The sequence below is a fragment of the Haemaphysalis longicornis genome, unplaced genomic scaffold, assembly GCF_048455015.1.
Source record: "Haemaphysalis longicornis isolate Haplotype H1 unplaced genomic scaffold, Haemaphysalis longicornis Haplotype H1 scaffold_6, whole genome shotgun sequence".
NCBI lineage: Eukaryota > Metazoa > Arthropoda > Arachnida > Ixodida > Ixodidae > Haemaphysalis > Haemaphysalis longicornis.
This window is the reverse complement of record NW_027526407.1, coordinates 113,831,697-113,857,394: the sequence shown is the minus strand read 5'-3', so window position 1 is coordinate 113,857,394 and position 25,698 is coordinate 113,831,697. Positions and strand designations below refer to the sequence as shown.

Below are 25,698 nucleotides of genomic sequence, written 5' to 3'. Positions count from 1 at the left end.
TTTTAATTCTTCGGACTTTCTTATTTCCCATATATCATCTCCACCTCCCACCTTTCCACAACACGGCTCCCCTCGCAGTTTAGGAAAAGAGGTCGATAAGAGAATTATCTTCCCTGCAGACGACCGAGGTCGGCGGTCAGTCTTTAAGGGGAATTCCTAAACTTTTCCTTCGTCTTAAGTCAGGCGGAAACAAAAACAAAATGTCCAGAGTACGGAGGTCCATTTTTCTGCGCAAGGAGCAGCTAGCGGGTTTACGAGGTTTTATTCTTTTCTAGGACAGTGAATTTGTGACCTAACTTTGGCATAAGGACAAAAACAACAACGATGAAGCAGTTGTCCACTCACCAAGCGTGAAAAGGCGCTTTTATGTGCAGCGCGCGAACTGACCGTAACACTACAAGTGAAGTTAGGTTGGCCAAGTTGCGAAGCATAAACTGCTGAGATGAAGCTGGAGAAACCGTTTTACTAGAACGATTTCTCAGAAAGGTACCAAAACGTCCACGGTACTTAGCATATAACTGTCGCACTGGTCACGGGCACGTGGTGCATGTGCCGGCAAAACAGACGAGAGATCCGCCGGTGCGACTTTCCAAACAGAACACAAAGAAAACAGCGTGACGTCATTGGCAGTCTACTCTCGCTACCAGGTTACCTGTTTCCGAATACCGCCACGGCCACCGAGAAACCGAAACCGAAAGCACATGCATGCATATCTGGCGAATAAAGTTTGTAAACGTCTTCTTCCGAGCTTCTGTGTCCAGATTTTTATCAACTCTGTTAGGAGCTTCGCTAAAAGTTCCCAATTATGCAAGGTGCACGAAGAATTATTGCTGTATTCAAGCCCCAATGTAAACTGTGGGAAGCGGTGTCAGAGTATGGTTATGGTAGGGTGGCAACTACGAGCGCGTGAGAGCGTCCGCAGAATGTGAAAATCAGCGCATATGCAGCTTATGTGAGAATTGCTAATAATTTAAATAATGTAAGTCGACAGTGTGCATCGCACGCGTGTAGGGTCATTTAATTGCCTCACGATGCCTCATTCCGGAAAGCAGTACATGCTACGCGGGTTCTCCGCCGAGATCGACTTGAGGCCCCTGCTTTTCGTCGAGCCGCTGCCACCTGCCATGGTATGCAGCGGCTGCGGGCTGGTGCCCAAACGAATCGCGTTTCTCCCGTGCGGACACCTCTTGTGTGGGCCTTGCCGCGGATGCCTCGAGGACGTCTGCCCGCTCGACGGCGACTCGTGCCGGGAACAGCACGTCGTGTGGAGGGACCTCTCTGTCGAAGCACTCATGAGCAGACAGGTAATAAGGCAGAGCTAGGCGAGATAACTCCGTGTGGCCGTGCAGAGGCCAAATTATAAAATGTGATCGTTTCAAAAATTTCAATTTCTCTCCCAAGTTGTTGCACGCATTGCGCTAGCTTAATTAATTCGCTATAATATCCCAGTCGTATATAAACCTTCGTCACTACCTGGGCAACATCCTTTGCTGTGTTTTATTTGCCTGCCCGGAGCAGTTCTCGGGTGGTCCGAAACTGCTGTAGCAACAGAAATCTAATGGGCAAGTGAGACACAGAGCTGCTTTCGGGCAGTTCGGAGGAGCGCAAAATGATAAATAAAAGGGGCCTCTTGTTCAGTGTCGTTCTAGAGCTTGACATCTACTCTACCACCATTATTCAATAGATTATGGAGCACCTGTGAACTCATTGTCAGTCTTCCCAGTTTTTATAGGAATTCCACTGTCCGGTATTCAACCGTCCATCGTTGTGCAACGTTCTTTGCTACTGACTCCATCAGGCTGACTGATGCCCCTGTATGGTATCGAAGAAATGGAACTTGCTTGTCCTGCTGAACACATCCGCTCGTGCGTATTCGTAGAAAATGTCACCGTGAGTCGTGAAACATCTCTAATGGCAGAGTAGGTGGCCGTAGGCAGGCACAAAGGGTTCAAGCGAAGACATTTGCTCAAAAGTTGGCGGCAAAAATGACCACTGACTTAGAGTGTCACCGTATTTAACTATGTGTTAACTTTGTCTTCACTACAACTAGCTGTCAGTGTCATTCGGGTGCCTTCTGCACAAAAGGCACCAAGGTCCTACTGTACAATCTACGGCGGCAGACTGTTGTACAGCCTTGTGAGCGATATACCTTAAAGTACTGAGCAAGCGCCCCACCCTTGACATGGGGATAGTTCATGGAATTTTGGGGAGGGGGCCCTTGTTTGGAACTGCCATGAAATCAAAATGGTGGCACAAAGTTGTTTACCCCCTCCCCGCAACAAAAAAAATAATAATGCAGTGAATTGGAGAATGCAACTGTTAAGCCCCTCTTGACGCAACCAATGTTAGCAATACGCAGTGTTCGCCCCAGCCACATTGTCAGTCCTTTTAGCTGGATACTCCATGAGGTCAATATTGGCCATTACTTCTGGTCATCATCCAGTCGTTGCGTCTCGTGACGTGTTTTGAGGCTGTTTCCGGTAGACTGAAAGGCTTCCAAGAAATCTTCTGATTTTTTTCTGGTTTTCTTTAGTGGCATGGCACATTGTAACGCCAAAGCGCTGTTTCCATCGCCTGATTGTACAGGTGCCATCAGAAGTAATTGGAGCATGTGAGCTGTGGCCGAAGCGTATCGGAGCGCCGTGTAGCTGCACCGGTGGTAAATGAACGGATGAGAACATGCATGCGCGCCTGCCGACGGTGATAGCCCATCTATACCTCTCAAACCACTTTTTTAACCTGGCTTCAATCATTGTTTGCAGCGTACTGGTCTAGGAGATGGCGCTGATAGCGTACACACCTAAAAATATTTGAAAGAAAAACTCGCTGCAAATTCCTGTGATAGCGCGCCGTTTCTCCGGCAGCTCGCGTTTGCTGAACGTGTGCCAGAGACACTGCCAGATTCGTCTTTGCTATTGGTGCCGTTGCCGAGACCAGTATGCTGCGAACAATGCTCGAAAATAGGTTAAAAAAGTTATTTGAGAGGTATAGATGGGCTATCGCTGTTGGCAGGTGCGCATGCGTGCTCTCATCCTTTCATTTACCGCCGGTGCAGCTACACGGCGCTCCGATACGGTTCGGCCACAACTCCCTTGCTCCAATTACCGTACTTACCCGCTTCTAATGCGCACCTTTTTCCCGCAAAAATAGGCCGAAAAATCGCATGCGCGTTAGAATCAGATACAAAACCGAAACTGCCGAAACAGCTGAAATTTCGTTGCACACATCGCCATCTCCATCTCAAGATGGCGCCAAAGCTTTTAGCAACAATTTCTCGGATCTAGGATCTAGGTGCCTAGGCTTTTCTATTTGCGGTAACACAAATCGTCAAATTATTCCACTTGCGCGCTTGATAACAGCAATGGCAGCAGCGGCAACGAAGGTGCGCCGCTTCTGCGGCTTACGAGCGGCTCCCACGCGTTCACAACGAGCGGTTGGCTGAAGCGTATGCCTCTGGAGAAGCTCGCGGGATGGGCGTGCGAGGTGTGGGCCACGATACCATCGAACATGGTTGAACGTTCGTTCAGAAGTGTGGCATCGCGAACGCGCTTGACAACACCGATGACAAGATGTTGCGGTCAGCGGAAGGCGACAAGGAGCTCTCGGAGAGCGACGAGGAGTGAGATGAGTGAGATTACTTCGGGAAAAGTTCCTTGCGCGTTACAATCGGAGGTGCAAGTTTTTTGGTTTTTTGCCTGGAAAATAGGGTGCGCGTTAGAATCGGGGGCGCGTTAGAATCTGGTAATTACGGTATTTATGACGGCACCTGTACTGGCTCGACGCGACAAAACTGCTGAGCTGAAGCTGTGCACTAATTTAACAGCTTCCTCAGGCTGACGCCTGTTACACACAGCATGCCCTGCTCTTTTTTCTCGTTCAAGAAACTCATAAAGAGCACCATCCATTTCTACACTGAACTATGGCACTGTTTTGCTCAACTTTCACCGGAGCTTGGCTCCGCCAAAGTTCTGATGCAGCAAACTCGCATTTTTTGTCCCACTCACGTATCCTCTTTCGATCTTACCGCTGCCAAAATTGTCACGTGCACTTTTTTTTTTTTTCTCCTCCCACGGCATGGTGATGTCATTCCACAACTTCCATGTCGCGAACCGCTGTTGCTACTACGTCGCGAGCACATTCTGCTTTGTCGGATGACATTAACGAAATGGCGAGCTTGCACAAAATTTCTTGGATTTAATTCTTGATTACACTAGAGCGGAGCCAAAAGTTCTTGGGTGGGTCAGCAGAGAGTGGTGGGGGGAGGGGCGCTTGTTTGGAACCACGACAAAACTCGAAATACTCAGATTATGGGTGGGGGGCGCTTACGCGGTTAGGGCTGCTTAATCGGTGTTTTACAATAGCTACAATTCTGGGGCATCACGTGGAGTTTTGGTTTAAAAAGGAATGACATGCTTTGGTGTGAGGAAGAGAGCATGCTTTATTTATCCCACTCGTCTCCACAATGGCAAGGAGACTTGGGAGCAGATACTGCAGCTCACAGATGTAAAGAGGAACAGTGTAAATCCCCCAGTACGAAAACTGGAGCTAGAGTGCCTCTCGTTACTGTGCGAGGAGGAACATGAGAATTCGGATTCCACTGTTGGTCCTCGTATCACACAGCTCGGCTTCAACCTATGCTGAGGCTAATAAGCTGCTGGCAAGATATGCGAAGCTACTTCCACTGGTAAGGGCATGCAACAACCACGGGACACAAACAGGCAGGATGTTGGCCTGTTTTCATTCATTTTCATTCGTTCCCACGGTCTTAAGGGGGTACACTGCTCTTAAAACAATTTCTTTAAATTCGTAAGTAAACTTTGTGAAACTTGTCGGCCTTGCTGCTTTTGTCCCACTGATTTCAAATATGCCATTGTTTTTTGAGTCACTCAATTAGTTCCACAGGTAATTAGAGATAATTAGCCATTTTTGGATGGACAATAGACAAAACAGTGTTGGCCATAAATCTGTAATCTTCATATTTTCCAATACCATGAACCCTGGTGAGTGCAATAAGAGAATCGGTTTTTCGATGCACCGCTTAGAACTAATTTTACGGCTCATTAAACTTGGGTGTTTGAAATGGGCACTCAAAATGGTTCCTTGCCACTGGTGTCACCAAAGTTTAATGACCTTTAAAATTAGACACAACATCCATGCTTTCAAGCTTCACCGCATGGCATGCCCCTTGTGGGTTGGCTTTTTCGCACGACACCGATGCTGTGCATAAAAGCCTGCCAGGTGTAAGCCCTGCTTGAAACAGGTGTATGCTAACACTAGTATTTGTTGGCTGAAGTGGAACACTACTTATGTACAATGTACAAGCCAAAACAAAGTTTCCTGCCAATACAGACATCCACCGATCCTGCCAATACACTGGAGAATCAAAGGGTTATTACTTGCTTGTTTGCAGTAGGGTACTGGTCGTACCAGCCACAAGTGTGTCTATACTCGGCACCGGAAGTTGCCGCTGTGCCTTATCACCATAGCCGGATGTTTCTCTGCGCGGCGCAAGTAGGGCGTTACTGGGAATATTTTGTACAAGGCGTGAGCCGTTCCCGTGATTTTTTGGACTTACTATGCTTATAAACGACCCCAGTGACGACAAACAAACTGCGTGAGACAAGGCAGGTGATATCATGCATTCATAGCAAACCCCTTTGAAAACGCGCGTGCACTGACGTCACGGGTCCGGCGCTTTCGCGGAGTGATACACTACATGAGGTGGTGCCGTTCTTGAGTTGTAACCGAGTATAGTGGCCTTTCAATAACTGGAGGGACATAGTTTACCTCTGCGTTCACAGCATGTTGAAAAGCCTGCATTTCTCCATGGCAGTGCATGACAAACTTTTATTTCACTGGTTTGCCATCGTTACTTGATCTTTTAATTTTTTTTTTACATTTTTTATCAGGCGCTACGAGTACATGACCACTTTGGATGTATTTATGCCCTGACAGCCCATCTTTTTTTGTCGGCAACGTTTTAGACGTGGTATACACATTAAAGCAAAGATGTTCATATTCGCAAGTGTTTCATTCGTTTCGCAGTCCTAAATTTGATATGCACTCACCTCCAGTTTTCTCATGTGTGTAACCAATGCCCTTTATTTTTTCTCAAACATGCAGGTGGCCTGCTGGAATGCTGCGAACGGCTGCAACTTCATCGCCGACATTCCAGCCATGACGAGCCACTTCCACGACGACTGCCGGTTCCATGCCATCAATTGCTCCCAGTGCAGTGCACCCGTACTTTGCACAGAACTGGTGCAGCACCTGAACAGCGGGTGCAGGTCACTCGGGTTGCCTGAAGGTGCAAATGCGGGTGCTGGTGACCGCAGCCACACAACGTTGAGTGACAACATTGAGAACATAGCACTGGAAGTGAAGGCCGCGCTGATGCAGATATCGACCGTCAGTGCCCTCACTGAGGCTAAATTGAAGCAGATCTCGGCCACTAACGAATCTATCGAAACGAGCTTGCGGGAAGCTACAATAAGGGGTGATGCTTTTGAAGCTGGGGTGAGGAAGCTCGCAGGGAAGCAGGAACGTGCGTTTGACGTCGTCATCAACATGCTGGAAGAGGCCCTGAGTGCGGTGCGGCGAATCGACGATGCCACGCGCGAAAGCGTCGGACGAGCTTCGAGGCTGGGGGAAACGTTAGACACGTTTGCAGCGACACAGAAGACGACAATGCAGGCACAAATGGACTGCGGCAGTAGCTCAAACAAACCTCAGAAGCCGGATCAAATCAGAACAGGTGTACGAACCAAGCATGAAGAGACGTTGAGGCACAGAAGGACATCTCCGGAACAAGTGCCCACTGAAGGCGTGAGTAGGAACGCACAGTCAGTGGCAGTCAGGACGCGCAGCAACTTGAACAATGCCTCACATTCCACTGACCCTGTGATTTTCATGCTGGATGTTCTGTTCAGGTTTATAGGAAACGCTATTCTGCACGCTGCCAGCCTTGCCCTCATGATGGCCACCGGAATGCTCACTTTCATGTTTGGGTGGATCACCGTGGGTCCGTCCCTGCCATTTTTTCTGCCGACCAGCTACGTGCCCGTGTTCCACCTCATTGGGATGGGGTGCGCATTTCCCTGGCTGCCGGCAGTTGCCCGTGTTAGTTGGAGAGGGTGTTTGGGCATAGCGCGGGTCCTGAGGGAATAGTTGCGAGTGCATCTAGGCAGCTCTGCAAAGAACAAAACAAAGAGAGGAGACAGTGAGTGGAATTGGTGGCTTTGAGAACCCCTAAATTTCTGTTCGCTGCTATTTGAATAAAGCATGACTCCTTCCAGGTGACGCACTGATTCTACTTGCTTTGATATTAAGTCTTAGCAATGTAAGCTGCAATGGAGGGTTATAAATTTTTTAGAGAACCAAGGGATCTTTAACGCCCATGGCTCACGTGGCGGTGCATTTTTTTTTCTCGCTTGGTATTGCATTTGCAGATGGTACCTGCCATTGTCTCATTTCCTGTATGGGAGGCGTCACATCTAGCATGCTTTGCAGAGTTTGATAAGCTTGCTGCTCCAGGCTGTCAATAACTTAGCGCAGCGACTGCAAGGGGTCAAACAGTAACAATTAGAACCGTGGTGCTGAATAACCGCGAAATATGTGTAGTTAGTGGCAAAAATATTCTACGCTGCGAATGTTAACCTGGCTGCCTGCCAACCTGTATTTTTCCATACCAGTTCACCAGTGTCCAAGCCTTATGTACACAAAGCCCAGTACATGCCGTGTATACTGTGCCAAGGTTTGCAGTTTCTCGCCACTGCAGTGATACCGTGGGACTTTCGCAGGATTTTGCTGACTGTACTAGAAGCAGTAGCAGTAGGCACAATGAAACCTTGTTACAAGGGACCACTCAAGGGACCTGGGAGACATGTCCTAATTAGGTCTCGTAACCAAAAATTCCAAAAAACACAGGAGTCCAGCTATATCATTAATGTATGTCAGAATCGGAGTGTGTTTAAACATGTCTACAGGAAATCACTCACGATGGCTTGTTGAAGAAGTACCCGCCGCAGTGGCTCAGTGGCTAAGGCGTTGCGCCGCTGAGCACGAAATCGTGGGATCGTTTCCCAGCCACAGTGGCTGCTTTTTTGACGGAGGCGAAAGGCAAAAACGCCCGTGTGTACGAGATTTCGGCGCACGTTAAAGATCCCCAGGTGGTCAAAACTAATGCGGAGCCCTCCACTGTGGTGCGCCTCATCGCCTGCGTTGTGTCGGCACATTAAAACCTATGATCAATCAATCAATTGTTGAAGTCATTCATAGTATTGTCACTGCAGATTGTACTAGCTTCCTTTTGGAGGTAAGGCATTTCACTTTGCAAGCCTGCCTGGCATTTCAAATAATGTCAAAGTGCTCCCAGATGTTCATCAGCCTCAACTGCCAACACTTTGTGCCCGGCAATGCCATCATTGTCCTGCTCCGGTTCATTTTTCGGGCATCGTTTACTTGCATGAGGATCGCATGACCTGTGAGCTATTCAAAGAACACAAGGTACACATCTGCAGGCACAAACTCCTCGGAAAGTTTTGGAACCTCTGCTTTCAAATGCAGGCTCCAGCTTCTTTAGTCAGTTTTCCGTGAGATTTTCCACATAAGGCTCCTTTCCCATCATGTCTCTTCTATGTAGTGAAGCAATTACTCTAGGCAGCTAAAAAAGTTGCCCTTAGTAATAGAGTCTTTCTTGTAACCATGGCTCTTGTATGCGATGCTGCTAGCATGGCAAACATGGGAAATCCAACCAAACCATTTTCACATGTCTGTTATAACCGAGTGCCTCTTGCAATGGGAGTTTGCTGTACTATTTATTAACCAGTTGACACATATGAAGCTGTAAGCAGTGATGCCACGTGCCTTCTTTCTTTCTTCTATTCTCAATCCCTGAACAAACTCCCAGAAGATAGGAGGCTCAACATTGCATTTCTTGCATTTGGCAACTTTCTTGTAAGACTGCCCTGAGGGAAGCTCGCACTTGTCGATCATAGGCTCATTTTCAAAACTACTTTGTTTTGTTAGGCTGAGCTTAGTACACCAAAATATAAAATACTTTGAAGTGGTTTGGTTGGGGCTAACTGCTGCTTTATATTTCGGTTGTGTATATGTATATCTATATATTTGGTTGTCTATATCAGGCAAAACCCGATTTTACCCTATTTTGACACCGTGAACATGTTAGAGGAGAATCGGGTAAAACCGGATTTCTCCCCGAATGGACCATTTTAAAGTGGCGATCTGCACAATCGTGGGCAGACAGTCCGCCGCTGTTGATCAGCACCTGGAGGAAGCAAGGCCGGAAACAAGTATTGGCATGACTCAACCACTTGCTACCTCAGTATGGCTAATGCTGCACTGACCTTGTTGTGCCCAGCTAATGGAAGCTGTGTTGTCGAGAGAACTTCCTCCCAGTTGAGATACATTTAACGGTCACACTGGTCCCTAATGGAGACCGGCATGTTGCATATGCAGATGATAATGTGTGTAAACAAGAATGAGTGAAAAATCGATGTCCAGGTGAATAAGCAGTACGAGAAGATGAAATACGTAAGGAAAACAATCAGACAAGACAAGCGCTCATCCTGTCTGGTTCTTTTCCTTGTGTATTTTGTCTTACTGCGCTGATTATTCACCTAGTTGATGACCAGATTTTTGTGAACAGAGCGTTTCATTTCTTGTATGTTTTTAATGCTCTTTTCTGTCATCCTTACTGATTCATTTCCAAACAAAGGCTAAATTATGAAGTATTTGCTAGAAAACCCTGATAACCCCCCTCCCCCCCCCCACCCCCTTGATTACCAGCTTGAAACAAACACCAATTTAAACACCTTGGAGTAAAGAAGCTCGTGATAAATACTGATAAAATAAACTGAGTGTATTACTTCGTATAGCTGTAGATTTAACCCGAAAAAAAAACCAAATTTTTGAATGGTTTTACAAAAAAAACCCGATTTCTCCGGGATTATCAGGTTTAAAAGTAGCACCCCTAAAGTATGAATATTATCGTTCATTTTGTTAAAGCATTGCTGTTATTAGCTAGTTTCTGAGCAAAAGTGTGTGTGGTGACAGCTCGTGTACAATATGCCTTGTCAGTAACATTTAATCTTGTGGTGAAGCCAACTTTTTGTTGAATGCTCTGTAGCTCTCAATCTAATGTAGGTATCTTGAAAAAAAAAAAAAAACATACCAAAATTGGCTGCTAAGATATCTCTATTATGCCTAGTTTCATTTACTTGTCATCAGTACTAGCTCCGATTGAAGTTGCAAATGTTACAGAAATCTCGTCTGCATCTGGTGTTTACGGAGAGAGTTTGGCTGCGGAAAACAGCTGTTGTTATTATTTTATCGAAGCTATATACAAAGCAAATTATAGCGCAATTAGCTGCTAAGCCAGCCAAAATTAGGGCAAGTTTAATCTACTTTTCACAATTAGGTATTTAGGTAAATTGTAAATGTTGTGGAATTATGCTGTCTGCTCTCAGTACATCGATGGGCTTCTACAGAAGGGAAATTGTTTGCCCTATGTTTGTCCATTAGAGCTAAACTGCAGTTTTTCCTAGTTTCTGTCAGCTAATTGGCTAGGAAGTATGCCTAATCACAAATTGCAAACAAACATGTTCTGTTTTGTGTACTCTTTAAACTTTGTTGAGCTTCGCTGGTTCTCCTTCTTCACCTACTGGAAGGGCACTATACATTATTTTGTCTGCATTTAACACAATGAACTCTGAGGTGACTAAGGGTCGACAATTTTTTTTTTTCTACCTTGGGGTGCAGTTTACTCTGGACCCTGTGTTTTGATCCCTGTGGTTGGACGCAAGAATTAAGTGTGCATATTACGTATAATAGCCGAACAACTCAAGAAAAAGCGGTGCTGTGTTGTGCAACATTTCGACAACTGTGCAAATCAAGATTCTAATGGGTGCATGCGGAAAGGCAGCAGGATGTTGAACGGCCACTTTTGTGGCTGTAGGAGGGACAGTTTTACTGGAAAAACGATGCCATTAGCTATGCCTAACCAAGAAACAGTGTTCCTAGCTTGCATGCGAGCTCAACCGTTCACTGTGCGTGCTCCTCCCCCTGTGTAGCTTTCTGATTGCAAAGGTTGTAGCAACACAGTGCGGGAAAGCAGGAAAAGGGGGGGGGGGGGGGCAGGAATTTAATTTTTGACTGCGAGTAATGAAAAATGGCTGCAAATCTTATGTAATGTTTCATAATGTGACTGTCTTTGCTTTACCGTGTATATGTGGAGCTTCAAGTGTGGCTGTGAGCAAAAAAGGTATTTCAGAGGGGGAGGGGAGGTTTTATAACTTTCCACAACCTTGTGTTCATATACTAGTGCTTAATAAGAAAACTGGTACAAAAATGATATACGAGGCATACAATTGTGACATGGCGGAGAAGAAATGGACAGTGGTGTAAAAAATATTTGGCTCACACTGTCACGCAGAAATGTCAGTTCCCCCAAGGGAGGCTTTTCAAAGAGTTTCAATCCCTCCAGATAGTGGAAACCGGCACTTGCTAACCGATATGTGCGGATGTACGACCAGGTACAATCTCTTTGCGAATGCAGCCAACATGATTCTCAGTAACGGCAGGATTTGCTTATAAATTCTGCATGCAAACAGCGTTCCACTTTAGCTACCTACATTCATCAAAGTCAGAGCATGGCAAAGTCAGGTCATACAGACAAAATACAACATGGTTTAATTTGAAGGGACTACCCTTAAGTAACGTGTTCAGCTCTATTCCAGGTGTGAAAGATGACAAAAAAAAACACAACCAGTACTGACAAACTTTCAAATTTCTCACGACAGTGACCTGTTGTCAGGTGTGACGTCATATGGGCCAACACTGAAAATATAGCTTTCAGTGTGTCGACTGCAAAGTAGCATTCAAGTGATTCGATTAAGCGGAACTAAAGGCCACGCTACAATCATCTTAACGATAAATCACGCAAACAAGGTTGTGTAACGTCATAGGAAGGTTGCTCTAAAGTGGCTGCGAGTCACCACTGCCTTACATGTTTTCATTAATGTCTTCGTTATTTGTTAGAAATTTGGGATAAGATTAGTACTATTTTTATTGGCACAAAAGAGGCCTTCTAATGAGCCAAACTTACATTTTGTCTTCATGGCCCACTTGAGGTGAAGTTTATGTCCTGGCTTTCCTGCACAGCCTCGTGTCATGTGAACAAGCCAACCCAAGTAATCCATTCCAGTGAAGCTTGAACAATGCGTTGCGTGCGACGAAGCCAATATGTATTCCTGTAGTAAAATCTCAAATTTTCTAGAAATTCGAACGCTAGATAAATAGACTGCGGAAAATGACAAACAGTATTCGTGAAATATCCGAACTAACGTTCCCCTCTACTGTTTTTTTTTAAAGGGGAAACTTTCTTAGTGGGACCGGTGGCGTCCTGTAAAAAAAAAGGGGTTTCCCCGAATTACTGGTTGATCAACCGCAAATTTCTGATAAAATCTCCAGACGAAAGGCGCGTGCGTGAAACAGGGATTCCATTTTGTCAGAACGGTTAGAATTGAAAATCGCGAAGAAGGAACGATTCTAGATAAGGCAATAATACACGCATCGATCATGAAGGAGAAGTACAATAGCGTACCTTAATCTCTCGAACCACATATCGGCACACATTTAAACCATTCGTAGACGAGTTTACTTAGTGCTCGAAAAATCGCTGCATGGGCTCATTCTTTGTTTGCAAATTGGGTTTTTGAATGTTTGACGATTGATTGGATGCACTTTCAGGGTATGTTTTGACTCACTATTGACGCAATTTCGGCATGACAAAGCTAAGAGATGGTCAATTTATTTCTTTTTTTGGACATTCGGGCTTCATATTTAAAACTAGCTAGGCTGTGGCCTTTTGTGTACTGCTAGCCCTGTATACGTGGTCGCTGAAGCCTGTTATTTGCTGTTGCCGGCCGAGAATTGCGCCATAATGACAAAAGTTGTTTGGGTGCCTGTTCACTTTCGGGGGTTGAGAGGCAATAACAGCTGTCACTTGAGTAGTTTTCGTTTCTGCGAGTCTATAAGTACTTCATTCTCTGCATTTGCCTGTGCTAAACAAGAACAAGCAATTATACTAAACAGAAGCCCTGCATAAAACATTGCAGGGGCTCCACGCTGTCAGTAATGTAGAAATTTCGCTAGAACGAAAAACTTGGCGCAGCTTGCACCAGTGGGGCAAGGCTGCAGAAAAACGGCAGAGCTGGGGGTCGACATAGCTTCTCCGGTTTTTTAGGTTTTTCTAGCTTTAAGAGGGTTAGGTTTTGCGATGCTCTTGCTAGGCTAGGCTAAGTGTTCAGGGGTGAAGCCGTTTAGCCAGATTTTACAAGGCCGTCATGGTTGGTCCTTAACACTGACAGTGGATCCCAGGGGGAAAGAAGCTAGGCCAACCCCCAGCTCCACTATTTTGCAGCCTTGCACTATTAGTGCAAGCTGCGCCGATTTTCTTTTGCGTTTCTGTGCCACTTGTGCTCACACTCGAGCAGGTGCGAAAGCTGGCTTCACTGTTATGCTAACCTATCTGCAGTGGTGCACCCTTTACAGGCGTTTTTTTTTCTTGGCATTTTTTTCGCTAATGCCGCCAGACCAAGCACAAGGCTGAACAGCTGCACTGTTTAAAAATTCCTTAAAGAAAGCTTTTCAATAACTTTGGTACGTGTTCAACTGAGTAAATGCAAGTTGTTGGTCACCACCAACCATGACGTTATGCCAGACGTTCACCTGCACAGTTCAAAACCAGTGCAACATCTGTCCACCAAGCAGCAGTCGGGCATTTAAATCTGATCACGTACTACGGTCTCAATAATTCGGTAAGTCAAATTGCCCACAATTACATGGTCTCGTTGGTGTACTATAATTTTAGGTGAAGCTTAAATGGCTGGATTTTTATGGGTTTTGGATGTCCAAGAACACAAACTCCTGGGGCTCCACGTGTCAAGTTTGATTCATTAAAAAGATTGTATTGTCCCAATAAGAGTGATGCCAGTTTTATCACAAACATTAAACAGTTTAGATATTAAGGAAAGCCGCGGAGCAGTGGTGACTCAGCAGCCACTCGCAGAGTCAAGTTTGTGCACTTGGCAGCTTCTGACCCAAGTCACCGTCCAGAAAAATGATTGTGCGATTGCAGTGGTGTTCCTCTACCTCCAATCGATCATGCCACTTCAATGCTTGCACGCCGCTGACAATTGTTTTAGTGTTGTCCTTTACTGCATCCCTGCTACGTGTAGCAAAAAAAGTATTGGGACATTTTGCAATATTTCTTGCATTTCTGTCGAGTACATTACCAAATTCTAGTTCTTTCGAATGTAACAAGTTTTCAATTTGTCATCACGGCCCCTTTGAATTGAGAGAGGGCTTTAAGTTTACAGAAAATTCGCCTCTTGCTACACGAATATCCGTCTGTGGTGTAAAGGAAGAAATTTGGGACGCTAAAGCTGACGAACTTTATTTGAACCAAAACACTTGACAGCTTATTGCTGAACATTTCACGTTTCCCACGTGCTGAAACTGTGTCCATTACAGATCATGGTTGAACTTGAAATGGAAAGGAGCAAACTTCTCCCATGTGGCACACAGGCGCACAAAGAACATGGAAACAAGATAGATCACATCCGAGTTGACGTTAAAAAATGAGCTCGCACTTTAGGAGAAGCTGGTCATGCTTCACGTAGCCGTCATCTTCAAGATTCTTCCAGTCAAAGCTATGCTGCCAGAAGTACAATGGGTCGTTGCTGGACGAAGTAGGCTTTGAAAAACATTCCAGCCTCTCAAGGCCAGGTTGAAAGCCCATTTTACGGAACTTTGACGTCTTTTGATGGACGATGCCAAGACGGATCTTGTGTTGAAAGGGCCACTCGAGAAGGTCGTCCAAGTCTCCCTTGTGCAGTTGTATGATGAAATGAAGCGAAAAAGTGTTGCCATCATTCTGGAGGAACACCCCCGATGACATGCTGTAGCCACCTAGGTACACCCGTTCACTTTCGCGCACTGCCACCCACTCCTTGGCAGCAACCCTTTTCAACGAGTCACATTCTTTCAGAAGCCAACAGTGGGCCTTGGGAAAATCTCTGGCACAGCAGACATTCCTGGCACACAATAATGATTCCTGACACTTCTTCAGTAGATAATCTGTGTTATGCTCCAAGCTTTCAGCATTTTGTCGTGCTAGTTCGCGCACTTCCTGCACAAGGGCCCTTCTTAGGACTGCGATATCCCGAGAAAGCACACTTTGTTGCTCACGCAGAGCATTACTCTCGACAAAGTGTTGCCTCTGGCCAGCTTCAACTTCGCTCAGGCCCTCTTCCAATGTTTCCCTCAGCTCTATTAACCCTGCCATTTGCTGTTCGTGACCTGTTTGGAATACAGTGGTGCTCCGAAGACAAATCTCTCGTAATTCTTCCGTCAAGTTTGAAAGAGTGTTCATGAATGTTTCTTTGGTAGCATCAACATCATCAGCAAGCTTTTTCAGTTTGTCACGCTGGGCATCCAGCAGAGTCTTAACCTCTCCTATGCTATCTGTGAATTCAGGACTGTGCATTGCTCTCTGCTGCTCTTTCAGGTTTAAAGCATCTTTCAATGTTTGGCCTATTTTCTTCATCTCCATTTGCACCGAGTGCATAGCCATGTCAGTTTTTGTTGACGCATTCTGCACGGCCGCTTGGATGCCAAGCAAATACTGTTCAACATGTTTGCCCACCGCGCTGCCGGTTTCCTCTGGTGTTTGTTTCGATGAAACCGATGGAATAAGCTCGCCAGGGCATTCTTTAAGATGTGTGCAAGCACTGCTCCGAAGGACTGTGATTGAGCACTTGGGACAAGTCGCAGGGCGATGTTCGCATTCAGAGTGAAAGTGTTTGGCGATATCAGCAGCGGCGAGGACAGCGTCACAGCCCGTTGCCTTGTTCCAGCACCATACCTGCAATAAAAAGAACACACCCCATCACAGAACCAAAAGGCATTCTTAAAATGCACTATAACCTTGAAATAAAACAAGAACAAGCAAATAACTTCCACAAATTTGAAAAAAAAAAAACTAGGCAACACAAAACCTTCACTTTGTACCAGTGGATTTAAAGACAAAAATTTTAAAATGCAAAGAAAAATGTGTGACGCCGTGCGCCATCAACTGCTATTCCATGTTGTAAAAGTGAAGTCGACTTCAGATGATCGGTGCTTAGAGCTTCATAGGGATACTGCATACTTTAATAACCCAAGCAACCACAGATGTTTGTGGGATGTCCGAAATACAGCCGAACATCTAATGCGCGATTTGGATGGCCACTGTACGTTTACTGTACGTCTGTGTTTGGATGTACATTTTCGGGTGTACAGTGGACATCCAGAAATGGATGTACAAGTCCGAATGACATCAGCCAGTGGACTTCTGAGCATAAAATATTGGCTTGAATTGAATATAAAAGCAAAAAACGAAAAAGCTACGTTGCTTTCTAATTCAAATAATTTTGTACATCAACACCCTAACGTGTACATTGCAAATTTCATCTGCGTATCTTAAAAATTAAGCCTAAATTTTTTACTTTATTGAAGCACCTCATCGCCTCCAACGATGATCTCTTTGGGGAAGGATATAGAAGAATTGAGAACCGCTAACGAAAAATGTGAAGCAAGTTCACTGTGTGCATGTATTCCTGTCTGCCCGGTAGTGCGTTCGTCGTGTGCAGTGTAGTATTTGTTGTAGTAACATAATATTCTCGTTATGTGATTCTGGAAATTTTTACTGAACATCCAAAATACACCCAATTTCAGACATCCGACTGGCCGTACGGAAGTGTTAAACCCAGACATCCCACGGACGTACGTGGTACGTCCAAGGCCCTGAAACGGACGTCGTACGGACGTGCGTTAGAGCCAGAATGGAGGCACGTTAGACGGCCGACGGACGTCCGGTGGTTGCTTCGCAATAATAGACTCCTTTCGTTCTCCCTTCAAAATGTCTTCCCTGGAGTGCGGCTGTGTGCAGGGTGGTGCGACGATAATTGGAACACTTTAAAAAAATTTTCCTGAGCGAACCGCCGCCTGTCCGCGCTCAAACTTCGCATGAAGGTCGCATTTTGTGGTCTATTTTGTTTGACACTGGGAACAACGACGGTACTTAATTGCTTATTCTGAAAATAAATAAAAACGATTTTCGTCTATGGGAAATGGCTTCTGATTTGGACGTGCGAGCCAGCGAAAGTTGATCTTGGAACGACGGCACCACCTGGGGTATTCAGAGCGAAACCCACATCTGGGATTCACGGTAGGAGGGAGCCAAATGGAGCAGCAGAAATGGTGCAGCACGTCGTGAGCCTCTTCCGACCAGCGAACGACGCCAAAACAGGTCCTGACGATCTATCGTAACGATCAGTCGCATGCAAATCGCGTGCACCAGTCGTACATGTGTCCAGTGCTTCACTCTGCAGGTGGTTCCGTCGTTCCAACATCAACTTTCGCTGGCTCCCACGTCCAAATCAGCCGCCATTTCCCCATAGGCGAAAATCGTTTTTATTTATTTCTAGAATACACAGGTAAGTACCATCGTTGCTTCCGGTATCAAACAAAATAGACCACAAATTGCGACCTTCGTGGCAAGTTTGAGCGCGAACAGAGCGGCGGTTCGCTCAGAAATTTTTTTTAAAGTGTTCCAATTATCGTCGCAACACCCTGTACACGTAATCTTAGAAGTACCGATGCGCACTGAAAACCCACGACTTGGCGGGAGAATGAAAATTTTAGACTAAATTGATTAATTTCTCAGTTGACAAGCGCGGGGGGCACTATAAAACACGAAACCTTTCGAATTGTCTGCATGGCCCCTTTAAAGGCACTCGGCAAACATTTCCTTTTTGTGACTCGCCTGTCTCTTCATAAGGTTTTCAGCCGGGAAGTCTCTCCAATCGACGTCATTTTCCTGCCAACCATCCCCGTCAAGCGGGCAGGCGTGGCCGCTGTCAACCACGCACTGCTCGTAGCAGGGCTGGCACAAAACATGTCGGCACGGAAGAAGAGCGGCGGTTTTCGGCACGAGTCCACATGCGCTGCATACTCTGTAGGACGGAAGAGGTTCCACGAAGTGCACGGGCCTCCAGTCTATCTCCGACGAGAAGCCGCATGGCGTGTAACTGTGTCCATCAGCTGACATTCTTCGCCTTGCAAGTGCAGCCTGCATACCCCAAGCAGCATGAAGATAAGTACGTACACTCTAGATAAGCATGGAGGATAAGGCAGATAAGGCGGGAAAATGAAACGGACGCGGATGGATGTGGATGTGACTTGTCATGGCTCTGACGTTTAAAACGAGCCGGTGGCGCTGACGCGTCCGTTGGAAAATGACTAGAATATTTGTGGAGGAAAAACGGGAACAGACACCACCTGTTGCAGACGAGATGCTAGACATAGAGTTTCATTCTAATTTATAGAGGGAATTCTGGCGCCACTGTCTAGGGGAGCCGCGCTTCAGCGAGCGTGCCGTCCAGTTTTTGTTTGGAGTTCACGGTAAAATTGGTGAAACTGCTGCCCAGGTAAAGCAGTCTGTTTGTTCTCTTTACCCCCCTCCCCTGTTTGTTGAACCAACCTTGTATTAACAGCGGAGCTGTCGTATGTCGAGCATTTTCGAAGTCTGCTGAAGGTAGTGCGCGTCTTGCAGGGGCAGGAGCATGTTCCCAGATCCGCCGGCGGCCTCGCAGAAACTGCTTCCCATGCCCACTGATAGATGGCGCAGTGGTCCGTCTGCATTTGGCAGTGCGCAGTGTTGAGCAAGTTGAGTTAACATTTTTATGCCAGTCTAAGGATACTGTGAAATAATAAAAAGCGATTAAAAAATACAATTAATGTGACAGTTCTGTATCGCAATAATCACTGGTTTCTACCATGACAGACTGTAGCTCTGGCAGTGTGTCCAAGCTGAAAACCGGTAGAAGGCGCTTCTGCCTCCTGCCGCTGACATTTAGCTGCAGATTCTAGACAATTAGCTGTCGATACGACACGACAGAACCTGAGCTCTGCTGTTTCGGCCGATGTCACACTGTGTGGAATTGGGTTAATTTTTTTAGATGCGAAGCATCTCATGCTCGGGGCTGTGTCCCTCCCTCCCTCCCTCGTTGTCATTGTTCGCCGTCCGCACTCTACTGCGCATGCGCGTCTCTTCAGCCCCGTCAGCGTTTGGGCTGACGTCAGTGCAGTCCACTATAAAGAGAAATACAGTCAAATCTCGGTACAACGAACACCACATTAACGAAAGTTTCAGATTAACGAGCATTTAAGAAATCCCACGCCGACTGTCTATAGTTTCAATGTAAAATTATTTCACTACTACGTACTTCAGAAAAGCGAACTTTCCAAAATAACGATCATTTTATTTAGTTACGTGCCATGTTAAGAACGCTTCAGTACTACGAACTCATATTTCTAAGGCCGGACATTCTTAGATTTCCGTTAAACAATCGCGGCAACCAGAGCCGTATGCTAGCAGACTACACGGCAAACCGCAGCGCAGAAGAGGACATCTTGCAACTTGCTCCGCGAATACGCGAGCCGACGAGAGATAGAAAAAAGGTGAGGAGAAGAAAAAAAATGAAGCATGGGTGGCCTCCTCCGTCCAGAAAGCCGCGGCCGCACTATTCGCGCCCCACCCCAAGTTTTTCTACGTTCCGCCGCTGCTCGGGAGGCTTGCTGGATCTTCACGGACATCAGCGGAGCTCACAACAAAGGACATTCTCCAAAGCGTGAGTGTTCAGGATGAAGAAGGGGGCGAGGCGTGAACGACAATGCCTCCGAGGGTGTCGCGGCAGCACTCGAAGACTGATACGAGAACGTGAGGACTGCGGATGGGCTGGGCAGCGTACGAAAACTCTGCACATTGCCGGGGGAAAACCGCGCGGCCAATGAGTCAGTCCACAAAAATGTGGAAGAGTTGGAGTTTTTCATGCTAGGAAGCTTGGGCTGCACGCACCAGAAGAAAATTGCCAATTACGTTAAATAAATGTGATTGTTTCATGATTACTTGCGCATTTTTTGTGAGAAATTACTTCAAGGATGCACTTCTTACAGGTAAGTCGTTTTAGGCATTGAAATATTATTTGTTGTCTTAAATTTTGCGATTTTCGCTAGAACGACCTTTCAGAATAACGAGCAATTTTCCGCGGTCCCCTGAAGTTCGTTATATCTAGATTTCACTGTAGTTATGCGGCGCCCGGTTTCGATCCCACGACTCTCTGGCCGCAACGGGAGGTACGTGGCGCTCTTCCCACTGCGCTACAAACCGAGACGGGAGCAAATGCTACGAACGCGCCTTATGTCCTTCACTCATTCAAACTACGTCAAGAAGCTACTGATACAGCGAAGGCACGCGAAGCTGAACGTCAACAGAAACGACGAACTGAAAACTAATGGGAACTTCAGTCGACCCCATGGCTGCTTTGCACACTACTCAGGGTTCCCCTACTGGAAGATGGTGTAAATTTTTTTCTCTTAATAGCCCCTTAAATCGACTAGACACCCATTGTGTAGCTGCTTTACCCTTCGTCCCACGGGAATGCCATGCATTTCCCTTTTCTCCTCCGTAGAACTTTGCTTCTGGGGTTCGTCCACACTGCATGGCGTGGGAACACAGTTCGCGCGTACGAGGCTAGGCTCCCTTCTTCACCTCCTTCCTACCCACGCGAAGGTCTTCTTCGACTTTGGGGAAAACAGGGAGACCGCTGGCCCTGCCACGTGTCTTGAGACGTTCTCCAATGGAGCGGTCGTTTACGCGCTGACTTCCCCAGATGCGCGGACGCCGGCTTGCGAAGTTCCGCAGGGATGTGGCCATGGAGTAATGGGAGGAGGTGGGGGTGGTTTCTTTTTATTTATTTATCCGAACTTTATTTATCCGACGCTGTATAGAAAGAGGCGCCGGCTGGGAGCACCGGCACATTACAGTCCCCTAGTCGATGGCCAGCAGCCCGTGGGCCCTAGCGGCGAGTTCGGCCAGCTGGATCACACACTCTTGCACTTGTGGGTCGGAGCTGAGCAGCGTAGCCTCCCATTGCTCTAGCGGGGTAAGGGGCAGCGACAGAGTAGGATGGAGGGGGTTTCGAAGGGCACGCGCCCACTATGTGTTGAAGGGAAGCGAAGGGTGCGCCACACAATGTGCACGTGTGGCAGTATGGCGGGGGTAACTGGAGGTGGCACAATGCAGGATGCGTGAAGGTGTTAGTCTGCAGTCGACGCCACTGAACAGACTGCCTGCTCTTTAAGGTTGGAGCGGGGCCAGGGAAGTGCATACGACTAAGGCGGTAATGCAGCGTAATGTCCCTATAGGTGACCAGGCGATCCCTCCCTGCCGCCCGAGGTGGAGAGGCAGCATGCGAGGCATCCCGGCAGTAGAAATCTCGGGCTACCTCGTCAGCCAGCTCGTTACCCGGAAGGGACGAATGGGCCGGTGTCCATATCAGGCGTGGACCATGTGCAGGCGGAGTCGGTGCTTTCTGCAGGATACGTGCGGTGATGGGGGATGCACGACCCGTCGCAAAGTTCTGAAGAGCCGTCTGCGAGTCGGAGATTATTGCGGTTGCCGGGGTAGCTGTAAGGGCCAGGGCAATGGAGACTTCTTCACTAACTTCAGGGTGAGGCGTGGACACCGAGCACGAAGCAACAGAGTCTCCTTGGGAGTTGACGACTACGGTGACTGTGGCTGCACGGTCGGGATACTCCGCTGCGTCGACATACAGGGTGGAGCGGTGCAAAGCGTGGGCCTTGTGTACGGCGTGGGCCCGGGTAAGGCGGCGTTCTTGATCGAAGGCAGGGTTCATGTTCCGCGGGATGGGGGCCACACTGCAGCGGGATCGGAAGAGTCACTCAAGCTGTCCTTATCTCAATGCTTCGTAGCAAAGGAGATGCCCAGTTTGGTTAGGATGGAGCTACCCGTCGGAGTAGAGGCCAGACGGTGGAGTCGGCCAACACGCTGGGCTTCATTCAACCAGCCCGTCGAAGGAATTGTATGTCCTAGTGTTAAGAAGCTTGTCCGTAATGGTGTGACGGGGGAGACACATGACCATGCAGTTTGACCGCCTTGCGGATGATGCATTGAAGGTGTCCAATTTCTGTCTGGGTAAACTTAATTCACATCGATATCAAACAGGAAAATTGTGTCTGTTCCGCGAGCTCCTTTACAGAGCTTTGCGTCAGATACAGGGTTCTTAGTCCTGGGTGTCGGGTGGCGTTTTACCACGCAGTTGGTTCGTCGCGCAGCGTGGGACTGAGGAATCATGCCTGCAGCGCTGGAGACAATGTGTGACAAGCTTAAAACTTAGTGCGCGCGACGTTCAGTGGGCAGACAGGGGTGTATCTTTCGAGTCCGAATATTCAGCATCCGTGCAATGCACGTGGTGATAATGTGAGCTGACAACCAAGTGCAAGTGAGAATGAAATGGTGAAGTGTAAAGTTCCGGGTGTCTGGAGGTGCCGAAGAGTTGAGTAGCGCCGACCACGGGCTTTGTGTCTTCGGCATCGCACTTTCTTTCATGTGACCATATCCTTCATGTGACACGTGTCCTTCATGTCCTCCTCGAGGGAACGGGCATACCTCTAATGATCATTAGCAAACCTTTGCATAAGGAACGCGTGCTTTCGCGCCCGCGCGCACACACGCACACACATTCACACCACGCGCACGCATACACACGCAGGCACGCACGCGGACACGCACGTGCGCAAAACACATGCACTGTACAGCGACATTTGAAAGTTTTTAGATGCGACGCTGAGAGCATCTCTTGTCGGCGGCCCTGTCCTTCCTGCGTGCGTCCGTTGTCGTCGTCGTCGGCGTCCGCACTCTCCTCCGCTCACCCCCTCTCCTCTCCGATAGCGAACACTCTCTCGCGAGGGGCATTGGAGTGGATTCGATTGGATTGGCTTGGCTTGACTTGGATTGGATTGAATTTGGATTGGACTGGATTAAAGTGGATTGTGTTGGGTTGTGTTGCGTCATAGCCGCGGCAGACGCACTGGCGCCGGCGCATGCCCAGGTGAGAGCGAACACTCTCTCAACATCTGCGGGTGTGCGGCCCAGCCCGCCCTCACTCCGCCGGTGGGCGGTGCTGTGCACGGTGCTGCGCATGTGCAGTACTTTCCCTCTCCGCGGTCTCCTCTCCTTCGGGCGCGCTGCGCATATAACCGGTGTGCCGCTCTCCGGCGGCCTTTCGGTCGACGGTTGCTCTCCGCTTGCGCTTGAACCCCCCTCAGCGTCGCATCACACCAGGGTTCCCGCGAGGGGAGGTGGGCGTAATTTTTGATGTTGCGTTTTTGTTTTTTGTAAAAACACTGGCGAAGCTTGCACTAAGGCACGCAAGGCGAGAACCATAGCGAATCATTGTTTTTTACGTGAGCACTGAAGGACACATCGCCACGCATTTGTACAAGTTTGAAATTGTTTATTTACATGTTCCGGCATCGCATTGCAGTGTGGTAGCAGTAGTGATCGCCATATGCATTGATATCGTCGTGTTCCGCATGCCAAGCATTACATGCGCGGTAGCACTTGACGACAGTTGGGGCGCAGCGGCGGCGCGTACGTGCACGATCGACGCTTGCGCGGCATTTCTGGAGTCGCGTCCAGGTTTCGTGGGGCAGGTGTTGCGCTATCTTTGGCGTTGGTGGTTGCGAGGCAACGCGAGGCGCTTCTCGGGGTTCTCGACATTTTTATTTCTTTTCTAAAGCCACTGCGCGAGCCGGGGACGCTTGGCGGTCGCCGCGAGGCCCGCGCTCACGAGCGCTCAGCATTTTCTTGGTATTTTTACTGAGTCCTGCGCCACACATTACGGCCAGCTAAACAGCTCTGCTGTAAAAAACGGTCTGTTTTCGGTTCGGTCTTGCGGCTGAATCGAAGCCAAGAAAGTTGCTAAAGCCCAGTTCTTTCGGAATTCAGCACAATTGTGTTTTGTCTTCGTTGCCAAGTTAAATTTTTGCACACGCTTTTTTCCCCGCTGTGTATGGGCGATCAGTTTCTGATCCATTACAAGAGCGTCCGTGAAATCAGACTCATAACTTTACTGTACTTCAATTGCGCAAAAAACTAACGAAGACAGGAGAGACTAGAAATGTAGCTTAGTAGGCTGTAGGATTGGGCGAGTTGGTAATCCATGCTGTACTTCAATTGCGCAAAAAACTAACGAAGACAGGCGAGCTAGAAATGTAGCTTAGTAGGCTGTAGGATTGGGCGAGTTGGTAATCCTTTACTTTATCTTCGTAACTTTATCTTCGCTGCGGGCACCACGACTTCCACTGCGATTTCTATCTTGCTAAAGCTGACCCTTTGTCTGTGGACCTTGTTCGTGACCTTTGTTTTGGTCTGTTGTAGGAAGATAGGTCAAAAAGCTACGCCTACTCACGCTATTCAGGGCGACTTCGTACAAACCATTTCCAACCTTACCTAGTGTTTTTGTGTTCATATAGGAGCTGAAAGTATTTAAACTCCGCCTCTCAGGAGGGCACTTCGCAGGTTGTTGTATTCTCCTCATCCACTGGAATGAACGAGCTATTTGATCGTACCTCGCGTCAAGAGGGAGTGATGAAATGCTTACGAAAGTCAAACGATAATTTTACTCTGAATGCATTCCCCCCATTTTTAATGGTGCACGCCGAACAGCCGCTATAGTGTATAGTGGTGCACCGATTCCAAGAAAAGAAATTGCACAGACTTTGAAGTGGCAATTGCCGAATCAATGTCTCAACCGCACTGTTACGTACCGCTTCGGTAATACACAAAGATGCATTCCTGCAAAGAAATTTTTAGGCGGGAAGCCCAATACTGATGTAGGAAGGCCCTTGGGTCTATTATAATATTTCTGAAAAACCGTGTATCCCTCAGGGGCGCTATGCACAATGCGCTTTATAGTTGGCTTCAGTACTGTAAGCAAATGCACTGCTGGGAATACGTTATTTAGGTGGAAATATATTAGCTTCTACAAGAAAATATGAGCGATATATGGCTTTATATTAAATAAATCCACAAAGCCTCGTGTATTCTCACTAATCAATATACACCGTGCCCCTGTAGAGTCGGTTTCACTACTATACACGAATGCTTTGCTGGGAAGACATTTTATACTGAGCAATATACTTACTGTGATGTCAAAGTACAAAAGCCGGAAACCTTTTATTATTAGCCTTTTCTTGTTCAGTGAAGGTGTGACGCATTAAGAATTATAGACGGACAGAAGGGTTTCCTCCGGACTTATAGACGTTACTGAAAAAAGTAACCAATTACAAATAGGATTACTTTGCTGTAAAAAGTAACCGACTACAAACAAAATTACAGCCCCTGAAACGTAATCGAAAAATTAGTCTAGAGTAATCGATTACTTCCCACGTTACTTTTCACACGACATTTTATTTACGGTAGCGGCGAATGTATACATACATATCGCGGCGTAAATAGCAAGGTCACCAGTAAATCGAGTAGGAAAAATCGGGACCTGCAGGTGCGTACCTTTAATTTTCGTCAAAAGGTTACTTTGATGAAGTGATTTCAGCACATCTAACCTCTATTGCAAAAAAAAAAAAAAAAAAGAGTCGAGAAATATCGGGATGGGTAATTCCGCAATCGGTTACATGGAAACGGAAATTAAATTACCACGATCGTTACTCCTAATGGTAGTAACTGAAACGTTACAAAATTACAGTAAAATG

General features: G+C 47.1%; 3 protein-coding genes across 3 annotated transcripts in view; 1 reads left to right on the top strand and 2 right to left on the bottom strand.

Moving 5' to 3' along the window:
• The window catches only part of LOC144141124 (MYG1 exonuclease-like), a 36,686-nt gene extending 36,113 nt beyond the window's left edge, over positions 1–573 (bottom strand). The window contains exon 1 of the mRNA XM_077672650.1: positions 346–573. Within this exon, the coding sequence (XP_077528776.1) occupies positions 346–431 (86 nt within the window). The 5' untranslated portion in view covers positions 432–573. The remainder of the gene's footprint in view (positions 1–345) is intronic.
• A 137-nt stretch (positions 574–710) lies between these two features.
• LOC144141123 (uncharacterized) lies at positions 711–7,294 on the top strand. The gene is made up of 2 exons (XM_077672649.1): positions 711–1,304; positions 6,124–7,294. The coding sequence occupies exons 1-2, from the start codon at positions 1,032–1,034 to the stop codon at positions 7,165–7,167; spliced, it is 1,317 nt and encodes a 438-aa protein (XP_077528775.1). The 5' UTR covers positions 711–1,031; the 3' UTR covers positions 7,168–7,294.
• Positions 7,295–14,450: 7,156 nt separating this feature from the next.
• LOC144141122 (TNF receptor-associated factor 6-like) lies at positions 14,451–18,305 on the bottom strand. Its single transcript, XM_077672648.1, has 2 exons — positions 17,888–18,305; positions 14,451–15,946 (listed from the first exon to the last, which is right to left on the bottom strand). The coding sequence occupies exons 1-2, from the start codon at positions 18,197–18,199 to the stop codon at positions 14,654–14,656; spliced, it is 1,605 nt and encodes a 534-aa protein (XP_077528774.1). The 5' UTR covers positions 18,200–18,305; the 3' UTR covers positions 14,451–14,653.
• Positions 18,306–25,698: the final 7,393 nt, after the last annotated feature.